Genomic DNA, 13,275 nt, shown 5'->3' with positions numbered 1-13,275 from the left:
AATTTCTTAATCATTATTATAAATAATACACTTGTTCGAAGTGTGTGTATTGAAAGAGTAATAGTATTTATTACTTAATCAACATATGAAATAGAAACATAAAGAGTAAGAAAAGATTATGTAACCGACTTTAGGCACTTGAAAGTTGATCATTATCAAGTTAAATAATAGAATACATGATCAATAATAAATGTGTATATAGAGAAAAATAAAGCAATACTGAAAGGGAGAGAGACAGAGAGAGGGTAACAGGGGTGAATGGATCCTTCTTATTGAGTAGTATGTATATTTATATATATGCGTACAATTTGTATATGTTATCACATTGTCAACAATGTAAGTTAACAATTAAGGTTATGTAACTTGTAATCATATTAATCAATTATTCGTTAACCATTTTTTGTTGTTGTCAAGATTGAAAATAAAAATAAATTAAATCGTTTCTAATGGCATTAAACGTTCCAGAAATATTTTCAATGCTATTCTATCTTTTTGTAATTTTATTAATGTTGTAGTTAATTGTTCATTAATTTGACTAATAGAATCACATTGATGTTTTAATATATCCACATTATTATTATTATCATCACTATTATTATTATTATTATTAATAATTGATGGGGAGATGTATGGTTGTTGAGATTCGGTTAATCTATGAAGATGAGAAAAATAATATACAAAAATTAGGTAAAACATATACCTTATAGAGATGAATTGCCCCCAAATGCCCTGGTACGGCCGAGAGTGGGGAGAGTCCGCTCTCCCTCTCCAAATGCTCTCACATGACTACGCGTATATAGCCTCAACCAGGGAAGTCCTACTCACTGAATTCTCACACCAGGGGTGTTGTTTACGAAATTCAGAGTAAGAAAAGCGAATGTTCGGCGCTTTAACTGGGTTGGTGGACACGGAAATTCCACATAGGGGAGTTGGAAAATTCCGATTCCAAACCAATGGTGCACATGGGCTTCAGTATCCTGAAGGAACAAATGGCGTATGAATCAATCGTTGGTCACCGGCTACCATGGGACTGCATCTCCTCACGATACTCCACTGCCTTGTGGATCAGACCTTTACATCAAAGGCTCCGGATGTGGCCCCCTAAGAAAACCACCTGCTTCAGTTTGGGCACCTGGGCAGTATCACAGCCCTCACCCAAATCAAATGAGATTTGTGCGGCGCATATATATCTAGTGCTTCGTTTTACCAATATTTATGTGTTTAAATAAATAAATAAATATAGAGATGAATTAATCAGTTTTTGAGCAAACCTCAAAATTGAATAGGTATTTCCTTTATTGGTAAAAGTATGTCTTAGAGAAGAGGTAATCAGAATTCGGAACATGAGTTTTACGATTTTGGTGTGAACATTCAGGGGATAAGATACATGTCTACAAATTTATAGCGCATTCATCTTTCAATGTTCAATATATATATATATATATATATATATATATATATATATATATATATATATATTGTTTTTGCTTCTTTTCCTCCGTCAAGTTGAGATACACATAAGTGGATATATGTAGATGACCTCAGGTGATTGAAATGAAGTGCTTAGTGAAAATTGTACTCTCATGCACTAGATGAATGAGAAAATGCTAGATGTTGCACTTTTATTGAGCACTGAAAAAGGATGGCTATCTTGAAACATAAGCAGTTGAAATAGCTTTCGTTTAACTCATACATTACTGTCATACGAATTACTATTCGTATTTTGATGCCAGTCTATTTATTTACAGTTTCCTTCATTCACAGCCACGTTTTGGCCTTTTCATGTATTCTTATTTTATGATCTGATGAGGTTCAGTATGTCTGTACATAAACCAATTTTGTTTGAATCATAAATAGTAGTAGGTTGCTAATTCTGCATTTAAAGGCTGGGCATAAAAAAGAGCTAGCGAATAGTGGGTCAAAAAGAACCTAGCTGTCAGCTCCGTGCCAATAGTGCTGATCGGGCGTGCAATCGACTAAATCATAGACACTAAAGCTATAGAGTAAATAACGAACCAAACTAGCACCGGGGTTCTGATTGGTGACCTGGCACGTGATAATAGTCAACTGATTTCAAGACATTATACAATAATAGTAATTATCAAATTATCATCATAATTCAAGTACAAGAAAAAACTTACTTCATTTCTTCTGAGTTGAATTCTGCTGTAAGAGATGGAACAAAGTCCTGTACATAAAAGAATAACAGTGAAAGAAAAATTAGGTGATGGTAATTAGTTGAACTGGTCGGTCAGTCATAATAAATGTAGAATCATTTACATTGATTCAAGTTGCCACATCACATGAATAAAGCGAGATGAAACGATCAAAACAAATGCTTGTGTAGTAATGGTAAAAGAAGTGGTAAGAGTATCAGTAATAGTAGGAAGAAATCGAACACAGACGACAATATAGTCCGAAAAAAAGTAGTTTATGAAATAAAAAGTACACAATAATTATAGGATTCAAAGGATGATAAAGGAGGAATACAACCGTTCAATTGAGACTTATTCTAAACCATGTTAATCAACGTCTCCCAACTAGGTAGTCTGTACCTCCATACATGACTCAGTTCAATTGTTAGTGACTTCGACTTTGGTTTGGTGATGTCTAGCATTCTTTTAGCCTACTCCAACACTAACAAACATCGCACGTCGGGCGTAGATAATGGTTAGACGTATATGTAATACATGTTCTGAATACCTCAGCCGATAGGGGGTTCACGACCTCACCAATCGATTTGCTATCTTTAACTAACGTCAGCATCGTTCACTCAGTCAGTGATCGTAACATACACGCGTGCAGTGCATCCAGGACATTTATAAACAAACACTAGTAACCTATAAATAAGAGTTGAGTGTGAATACTATTAAGCATACTTTAAACTGATAAATACGCCGTTGTTGATAGTCTTTTGGAGATGGAAAATAGTGGCGGAATGAACCCGTTTGAGTTACAAAACCAAGCGCAATCAACAGAGATAAGCAAATTCTTAGATTATAGTTCAATTTTACGATTGGTTCAAAGTTCTAGCCAATCAACACTACGAAATAGATATAAACATTTTTGTTACTAAGATACATACATATAGAAAAAAAAAATAATGAATTAATAATTAAGCCGGATTACACGATCTGTACTAACAATGAAGTGAATTTTGATCTAACTCACTTAGTGGGTTAATATCAAGACAAGTAAAATTTGAATCTATTCTAAAGAATAGAACTGCTAACCGACTAGACTCTGTTAATTGTTTATTTTCCTAGGGGTGAAGGTAATGAAATAGTCATTTATTTATGCAAAAAATATTCAACTGAGATAGTATGACAAAGGGTTACTAGTCAGTTAACAAATAATATTGAGAAAATCTAGATAATGGCAATATGGCTCCAAATGACGGTACAAAATGGTATGGTATGAAGGAAATAATGGAACTCAATATTTAAAATAAACTAAACAGTGAATGTATCTGTTTTATTGTAATCGACTCTGATAAAAGTCATCCAATCTATCCAATCATAGATAATGATAACCGCAAAGATCCCAATCAGGTAGTCCTCACCTACCAACATTAAACAGGCCAACAGTCAACGAACTTATAGAGTGATATCATGTTATATTTCGGTCACCGTTATCTTCTATCCGACCTACATTTTACAACATCAGGTAACATGACAGATCGACGAAGATAGTGATAAGGAACTATCAGACATATATGTTCTTAATCGACACAAAAAACGCTAAAAAAGTTAATTTATAACAAGCCTAATATGGTGTGTACAACTAACCTCTTTCTCTTCAGTTAGTGAAACACCACATTTCTGTCCCATATTATCATTATGAACAGAATCAATATTAGTGACCAGTAATAAATTAGCTCTAGGCGGTGGTGGTGGAGGTGGAGCTTTCTGTATTACTGATGACGACGGAGATGTTATTGAATCGGAATGTTGACTATTGAATAATATAGGAGATGAATGAATTGTAATCGGCGGTGGTTGTAACCGAGGAGTTGATTCAATCATTGGATTATTAATTGCAGTACAAAATTTATTATCATTATAACTATTAAATGGAAATTGATATGCGTGCAAAAAATCATTTTGATGATGATCTACGGTAGAATAATCTTGAGTTGTACTCATCATTGAATTCACCATCTCAGGAACAGCATTTGTTGGTAATGTTTTAGCTCTTAACGGGATAGGATGTTTTAACTGGCAGAAAGTAAAAGTCAGAGAGAAAAAAAATTTCAAGATGAAAAATAAGAAATAAAAACTTATTAAACCTAGTGACTTAGTGGTTGAAGTGTTCAACTTTCAGTCATTCAGTTTCATATTCTAACTCTGTTTCACGCACTCCGGAATGGAAAAACCGGTATTATCACTAGCCCTTACATTTAAAGTAAGATTCATACCTAAGTAATTGATGAATCAGTTGGTTTATTTATTTATTTTATCCTTTATTTGGGGGGGGGAGAAAGGGGATAAAGAGTGATATAATTATGGTAACTTGGTTACCAAGTATGTGTTTATATAAGTGGTGGATTCGAGCTAAAATTCCTTAATGTGAGGGCTAGCGATACTGGTCAAACTACATCAGGCAGAGTGGGTTCAAACTTGTGACTCAATAGTTGGAAACTACCAAAGACCAATAACTTTACAGTCTGAATACAAGATAACTATGAGAGATGAAGATTTCATTCTAGATGATAAGGAACAAGGTAAAAAATAAACTCTGGTCTTTCTACAACTCGAAATCGGGAATCGCTAGACTAGCATTCTTGTTGGTATACCGACGAAGCATTCAAGAGTTTATCGCCTTAGTTTACTCAGGTCCATGCAATTCCTAATATGAAATTTAGTAAAATTATTTCATTGGTTTAAGTTCATGTGAGCTGATTTTTAACAATCAAACAAACTGTATTAGCGTTTGTGCCGGTCGCGGATGTCATAACTACATTGATGTTCGAAAATAAGATTTTTATTTATTTATTTACTTAAACACATAAATATTGGTACAAGGAAGCACCAGATATATATGTGCCACACAAATCTCATTTGGTTTGTGGGAGAGCTGGGATACTGCCCGGGTGCCCAGACCGAAGCAGATGGTTTTCTTAGGGAGCCACACCCGGAGCCTTTGACCTAAAGGTCTGATCCACAAGGCAGTAGAGCATCGTGAGCAGATGCATTCCCAAGGTAGCCGGTGACCGATGACTGGTTCATACGCCATTTGTTCTCTCAGGATACTGGAGCCCATGTGCACCATTGGTTTGGAATGAGGATTTTCCACCTCCCCTAGATGGACTCTCCGTATCCACCATTCCGGTTAAAGCGCCGAACATTCGCTTTTCTTACTCTGAATTTCGTAAACAACACCCCTGGTGTGAGAATTCAGTGAGTAGGACTTCCCTGACAGAGGCTCTATACGCGTTCGAAAATAAGAACAGAGTTTAAATGAATTAAAAATCGAATATATTATTGTAAAGATCCAGAGAACAGTATGTAAAACTAAACCGCAAGACTGTAGAAGAATTGCGGAAATAGATTTATACTAGACAATTTAAGCAGGATACAACACCAGTGGAATTTGCACATTTAGGCGTATTAAATGGTGTAGTTAAAATTTAAAAATCTAAATAACCTTTATATCTACACTATTTTGGTAAATCACCCTCTTAATATCAACTCATACCAATTACCATTTAGTAGTAATGATCATCTTTAAAAGATCTAAGCCTTTATAATTGGAGGATATTGTCCAGTTCCGACTACATATATATAAAATTGAACAGGAAATAATATTAGTTTATAAACTTATTTACTTGTGCATTTGTATTTAATTTTGATTCGAATAAGGTCATTCCTTCTTCTGATGCTAATAAACTGCTAACATCACTTTGACTAGATAAAGACCAACGTCTTTGTTGCTGCTGATTCGGTTCATGGTGATGATGATGATGTTTTAATTCTGTAAAATTTGTAGATTGAATCATTTCAGTTAGAGATGTATTGACATGATGAATTGATGATGATGACGTTAATGTTTTAACTTCACAAGTTGGCACGGATGAAATTGGTGATGAAGATGATAGGAATAATGATAGATTATGATTATCATAGTGTTGACATGAATTAGGCATATCTATTGATTTATATCCTACTGGACTGATATGATTTTGTTGACAAGTAAAATTCAATGTACAGTTAGTTAATTCGTGATTATTAGTACAATTACTGTTGGCAGTAGTAGTAGTAGCAGTAGTGGTAGTATTTGCTTTTACAGTTGGTGATGTTGATGACAATTTTGTAGATAACCAATTAGTTTCCACTAATTCCAATAAAACTGTCGGTAAATTATTAGGAATTGGAACACCATTTAATCGATACACAACTAAATGCATTGCAATACAAAATTCACTCAATGTTAATTGTCCATCATGATCAAGATCAGACAATTCCCTGAAGATGAAATACAACGACTAATTATTTATAGTAAATTTTTCAGATGAATAGTATTCAATACAAAACAATAATTATGATGAGTAATCTATACTGAGAACGCTATCAGAGACACTGCAACATAAGGTCAAAATAACAAAATATGACTGAGTACATACAGTCAGTCAGTCGAAGAGATAAGAGAGTTATTAGCAGGTGTAGGAAGGACTTGGATGTGACCAACTTGGTCTCGTGTGCAGTTACGGGTATGAGGGCTAATATCACTTCCTGGCTGCCCACACCGTGGAAGGGTATTTCTTGAGGGACCTGAAAAGGAAGTTGGGTTAGTGTTGGTCTTAACGACCTGGGAGCGTGACCGCAGTGCCCAAGGGACAACTGCTCAAGGCCGGTCACGCACGACCTTTTTGTGGGGGATTTTTGACGTGTTAGCTCCGTTCTTCAAAGGAACTTACCGCCGGAGACGGAAATCTGTGGGATAAGGCGAGGTGTTCATTTTTAGGGTCGACCTTTTCTAACCCCACCCCTCCTTGTGGGAAGGCAGCATCGCTGTTATGCTGGTTGTATGAAGGAAACACCTTACTGCCGTCACACCTCTGTACAGTCAGCAGTACGACTTCGGACGTTGGGATTGCTGCTTTTAGTCTTACCGCTCTTCAACCGACCTGTCTGGCATGGTAGGACCTTGAGGAACGATAGTTCCAGCCAGTATAACCCGATTGGTTCATCACGATAGGCAAGCCCGACCACTACGTCAAGGTAGCAGCAACGGTCGGGGTACTCAATTGACTGTTAGTATTAGAGGATAGAGAAAAATTATAATGATAATTATTCCATCTGTTTGTGGAAATTGTTAGATTTCATAGTTTATCTCACAGATCGATTTTAGTTAGACAACCATGGAAGATTAAAGAGCAATGGACAGTTGTTTCGTCCCAGCAAGTTGTTCCTTAACAGTTAGTATCCATGACCAACAAGAATCAAACCTAAAATCTTCAAGTTTTGTAGTAAGTGATTAACCTTTAAAGCATTGATTCACAATTTAATATGATTAACGTTTCTAATATCAATCAACAGAATTAGAAGTACGCACACTACGAGACCTATATAATTTATATCATAAAATTATTGTCTGATAAGCATTCCTTAAAAATATATGTACAAAACTGATCTGATTGGCAAATACATATCCAAATTTTAGAATTATTTGAAAGTAGAAATCTTCAAGTGTTCAGATATATCATTTGGTAAAACATATTACTTATTATTGTCTACAGCTTCATAACAGTACAAGATCACTTTACCTGAGACAAGACACAGACAGAGTGAGAAGTGTTTGAACTCATCAGAAGTAAAAATGTTTAATATAGATTACTTGAATCGACTTCTATAAACTGTACTGGATTTATTCAGAAGTACTCACGAATGTCCCAATGAGTAAAGTTAAATTAAATTTCTGACGTTCCGTACGTACGTACGTACATACGTATATAATTTAGATAGAAGTTTTGAGTATATGAACTGTCCCGGATACCAATATTGGCCACAACATACCTATTCTAGAAAATGTGACAAAATAGCCATGCCAAAGTAATCTGTACAAAGTGCTCATATGCCAACAAAGACTAATTAGAATTCAAATTTAAATATCACTAAAGGAATAATTCAAACTCTTACTAATAATGATCTGAACACCCTATTTAATGGATAATGTGGTGGATATCTGGACTCAGTAGCCTAATGGATGACTTGTTGGCGGTTTAAATGGAAAGTACTTATTTTGAGTCTCAGTGCGAACATTAACACTGGTATATATGTACATCTGGTTGACGAGTCCCAAATAGGACAAAACGCCCCAATCCTAGTTTCCACTGTTATTCGCACAATCTATCCAATCTAAATACATTTCTGGAGAGTTTTATTTCTAATTCTCAATCGTCCCATGAATGAACTCATCTGGTTTTATTTGAATGATATTAAAAAAAAATAAACGAACTTGAAAAAATATACTTACCAAATTTTTGATAATTCTGAAGATGGTAAATTTGATAATTCAAAGAATGTCTTCGATTGTAATCCACTGAGTTTTGAACTAATATCTGGTTGTAATCTGAGGAACTGTGATAAATAATAAGCTTTCTGATCAGATGTAACTGCCCATGGATCTACGATACGTTGATTTCTTACAGCATAAACATCATTTGAAGTATTTAAATTGGGAGGGAAATTTGTAGTATTTGTATTAGAAGTAATGGCAGTATTAACTAACGGAGTAATATCTGTAGGATTGGACTGTTGTTTGAATTGAACAATTGGTTGATTAAAACTAGACCAGTTATTCAATTTATGACTGTGAAATTGTATATCTGTGCAATGCGATGAATTCATTTCCGAATGACTATTTAAATTCTCATGACGGGCTGTTTTCTAATAACCGATGAAAGTGTAAGGCAATGTAATATTTGGTAAATAGTTATGGATGGTAAATATTGTGCAATTTACAATAATACTGAAGTAATTTTATTTATAACTTAAAAATATTTGGTGTAATTGTGCAACACAATTAAAAATGATAGTGTTGAAAGGAAAAGGAAATGAGATGTCACACAAACAGTAAACCAATAAATAAAAAAAATCGTGCAATCTAGTTCAGAAAACAATCCAAGCGGATTCCGTTTGGTTAAAAGATACATTTAACTGTTATGAATAATATAACAGAAAACTATGGCATCCTCGCCATTGGCTTCTATCCTAACTCATATCTGGAACATCTTAAGCCATTAGACTGCGAAAGTTTTAAAATATAATGGACCGACACATTAATGTGATGTAGCTACATTATTGCATGGCATTAAACACCAAACATATCTCTATATGCTTTTCGGTTGGAATGTTTGAGTACAATCCTCACACATCTTATGACAATCTGAACATTCTTAGTGAAATAAAATACATAATTTGCTTGACATCGACGGGGATATTAAAATATTTAAAGGGTGACAGTATACATTATCTAGAAAGATTGAGTTACAAAGGTAAATGTATGTTAGCGTAATGATGTAGAACTGTGGGAATAAATGTTGAGAAACTGATAAAGTCGTTATCAACGTTTGGAAACGTTGATGATGACATGAATCGGTCACAACGATGCAAATACATTCGCTCCAGTTTTTTCATTAACTCATGAGTCTCGTAGTTATACTATACGATTGTGCTTCGCGAATTCATCCTTTTTTCTCCAATTATATAGTCCCTGCTCAATCTCCCCTACTATCACTGACGCGGTTACTACGTCTACAACTACACCGGGATTTGTTCTGATAATCTCATTTCACTATATTGGTAGGACAGATGCATATAAGTGCTAGACTGTGCGCTAATTACGACTGACCGAGGCCAAAAGTTCAAGTTCTGTACCATTTAATTCCGTTCAGGCAGTCAGGAAGTATTGTTAGCTCCTGCACAGAAACCAAGTTACATAATGGTCTACTTTGTCGGTCGGCCACATATTGATCTAATAATGTAAAACTGTCACAGAAAATTTTAGCATAGTGTGTTTAGCTTTAGATATTTAAAAAAATGAGCGAATATGATATAAGATGAGGCATCAGAACGTTTCCAGTTCCGTGAAGGTCGTCATAAAGTAACTATATAATTTTTAGGAAAGGTTAAAATCCATTATGACGTTTAGCCTTTACTACCATTTAATGTAATTAAATAATAGTAAACAAATCCATGAAGTCACTGACAAGTGAACTGAGCCATGTTGGTAGGTGTAGACTACCTACCTATCTACCAAGTTATATTGTTTCTACTAGTTAGTGATTTAGTACATCATATATGTATTCTAAATAAACTAATTAACTAGGCACAAGTTTGTGTATTTAGTTGTAAGTCGAACTTTAAATGTGAGGGTTATTGACACAATCCGGTTGATTACTTAAACCGGGATAAGCGGAAGCGGGGTCAAACCTGTGACTTAGAGGTTGGAAGTCAATCGTTTTAACCGCTTAGTCACTGATCCATATATATATATATATATATATACAAACTTCTTATTCATCCTTTATTTTTTAGTAATAACAGACATACGAGTACAATAATTACACAATTCAAAAAATTAACAAAACAATGATATGCCTCATACAATTGTTGATCTCGGCGACCGGCCATGAATTGCAGCAAATGGTGATGATGTAGGATCTGAAGGATTCCTAAGCATAAATAATTCATTCGATTGACTCAAAGAGGAAGGAAACAATAAATTCTGATTAATCAATCCCAAGTTAGGAAAATGTGAATTGATTGTTTGTTGTTGATTAATGAAAGATGATGTTTCCATAGGGAAATAGGCTAATTAAAAAGAATAGGAACAAACAACATTCAAAATGCCGATAATATAGTCGCATGGAAATGAAAAAATGTTATTATGCATCACAGTATTTGCAATCAATTTAATTTGGCTTAATTGTTTTGATGGGTTCAAGTACCACTTCACCTACTTTAATTTGAAGAGGCAGTTAACATTACCATTTTTCAAACAGACTGTGTGGCCTGAATTCAGGTAATTATGTTGTTAGCTACGTCTATATCACATGTATTTCACCAAATATAAGCGTTACTGTTTTAGTAATCTGTATAAGAACTAACATCCAGTTTCCTTTGTTTAGTTAAGTGGTTCGCGACACTTAAGTTAATATGACAATTTTTCATTCTGGACCGATGTTATACAGAGTCTGTTGAAAAATATATGAATAAAATGGTGCTCCACAAGTAAGCCATGCATATGACGTAGTATGGAACCGAACTCTCAGGATTCCAGCCTTGAAGTGAACATAAAAACATTTAGTGAGTAAATGGAAGAATTAAGGCTTAGCTTAGTTAATGAATACATCACTTTCCATTGTCATATTTCTTTAAAAAAGTACCTCTTAAGAATTGTTCAGCTGATCAGAATTTTTTGTCGTGATTGCAGCATGTAAAAAATCAGCTTCAACGAAAGATGTATATAGAAGTGAAGATGCAGTTTATTTACACTTAGATTACAGTTAGCTCTTCTCCAATCTAATCCCATCCCTGCTAAAACTGCATACATTAAAGCAGACAATAACTTGGTTTTTAAATTATATTACCTAGACGTTCTTATAGGTACAGGTTTACAACCTTACTAGCTAACTTACCCTTCTTGTTTCGAACCTTGTGTTCAACTCAGATTGTGTCATCTTTTATAGACTCAATAAAATTCCAAAGTTATGTTTTACACTTTGCCTCTAAATTATTTGCTACCGAAGCAATGATATTATAAAGTCCTTAACCTTCATTCTATTGTTACTGTCACCATATTGCTCAGTCACAGAAATCCTCTAAAACCATATGTTTTGTAGAGAACATAAGTATTGAAATATACATAGAGGGTACAGCAATGTTCCTGGTTATAAATGATACGTATAGTGAGAGGGTCGATGACATTATCTGGTTATTCCAGCCTTGTTAGGTGAAAGGTTGTACAAATTCATGATCAACTGGTTGAAAGTAAAGTATGCAAACAGAATTGCTACGGTCTGGCATGAATTTATATCATACTAAGTAAACGAGTAAGTCCACTGGTTTATAAAGGAAATTTATTAATTTATTATTTGTCTAAACACATAAATATTGATAGGAGTCACCAAACAGATATGCGCTACATAAATCATTGGACTTGTGTGAGGGCTTGGATACTATTCGGGTACGCAGAGCGAAGAAGGTGGTTTTCTTGGAAGGCCACACCCGGAGCCTTTGACCTAAAGGTCTAATCCATAAGGCCGTGGAGCAACGTCAGATGCAGTCCCATGGTAGACGGTGATCAATAATTGGTTCATACGCCTCTTGTTCCTTCAGGATACTGGAGCCTATGTGCACCATTTGTTTGGAATCAGGATTTTCCAACTCCCCTAGATGAACTTTCCGTGTCCACCAACCCGGTTAAATCGCCGGACATCCGCTTTTCATCCTCTCAATTTCGTAAACAACACCGGCACCATGGGAAGGCAGTGAGTAAGCCTTATATGACAGTAGTTGTATTCACGTGACCATGTGAGAGCATTTAGAGAGGGAGAGCTAATTCTCCCCACTCGGCTGTACAAGGGCATTTGGGGGCTTACATAAAAAAGAAATACGTCCAGATATTTTCGTTATTCGCTCCTTTCTCCAATTATTCAGTCTGAATATTGACAAAAGATTGAAATGTAATGTAATCAAAGTTACTGACTAAACAGAAAGAATGTGTAACTGAAGTGAAATGCTGAACCTCCACTGGGTCTTTCAAAAACCACATGTTGTCAGGAGGAGTTTGAATCATTATATCCTACAAAAAACAGTCTGATTGTAACTCCATATTATAAAGATAGAATATGAAGAACAGGAGAAAGTTTATGAAGTCATACAACAATATTTATTGTACACTGGGCAATATAAGTATACTGTATAATGTAAGTATACTTACAGTGAGAGGTACAGATGGGAGCTGACAAATGTTTTCTAACCGTAGAACTATCATCGTCATCAAACTGAGCCCATGACTCTTGTCCATGGCGTACTTGTTCCATTTTATTCAATAACCAGCGTCACTAACGACGAAACGAAATTCACATTACCAATATCTGAAAACAAGTATGCGTTAAATAAACCCTTTTATGACATGTCAACAAACATGACAATAGATATAACTGAACTACAACTTTGTAGTAATTTGAAAGATTCTAAAGAGAGATTTCAACTGAATAAATATTAAATTTCCCATCATAGAAGCACTAAGTGTAATCGAAGTAAATAT

The 13,275-nt window shown here is 34.8% G+C and overlaps 1 protein-coding gene across 1 annotated transcript; it reads right to left on the bottom strand.

Moving 5' to 3' along the window:
- Positions 1–432: 432 nt before the first annotated feature.
- Smp_156950 (putative partner of ralbp-1) lies at positions 433–13,048 on the bottom strand (the record flags this gene model as incomplete). The annotated part of the gene is made up of 7 exons (XM_018797704.1): positions 433–535; positions 2,142–2,188; positions 3,789–4,217; positions 5,828–6,464; positions 8,476–8,888; positions 10,609–10,814; positions 12,946–13,048. 7 exons carry the CDS (start codon positions 13,046–13,048, stop codon positions 433–435), a joined length of 1,938 nt encoding a protein of 645 aa, XP_018652720.1.
- Between the last annotated feature and the right edge of the window lie 227 nt (positions 13,049–13,275).

This window comes from Schistosoma mansoni, chromosome 5 (genome assembly GCF_000237925.1).
Source record: "Schistosoma mansoni strain Puerto Rico chromosome 5, complete genome".
In the NCBI taxonomy this organism is placed as follows: Eukaryota; Metazoa; Platyhelminthes; class Trematoda; order Strigeidida; family Schistosomatidae; genus Schistosoma; species Schistosoma mansoni.
Note: the sequence above shows the minus strand (reverse complement) of the source record. Positions and strands in the feature narration are given on the sequence as shown.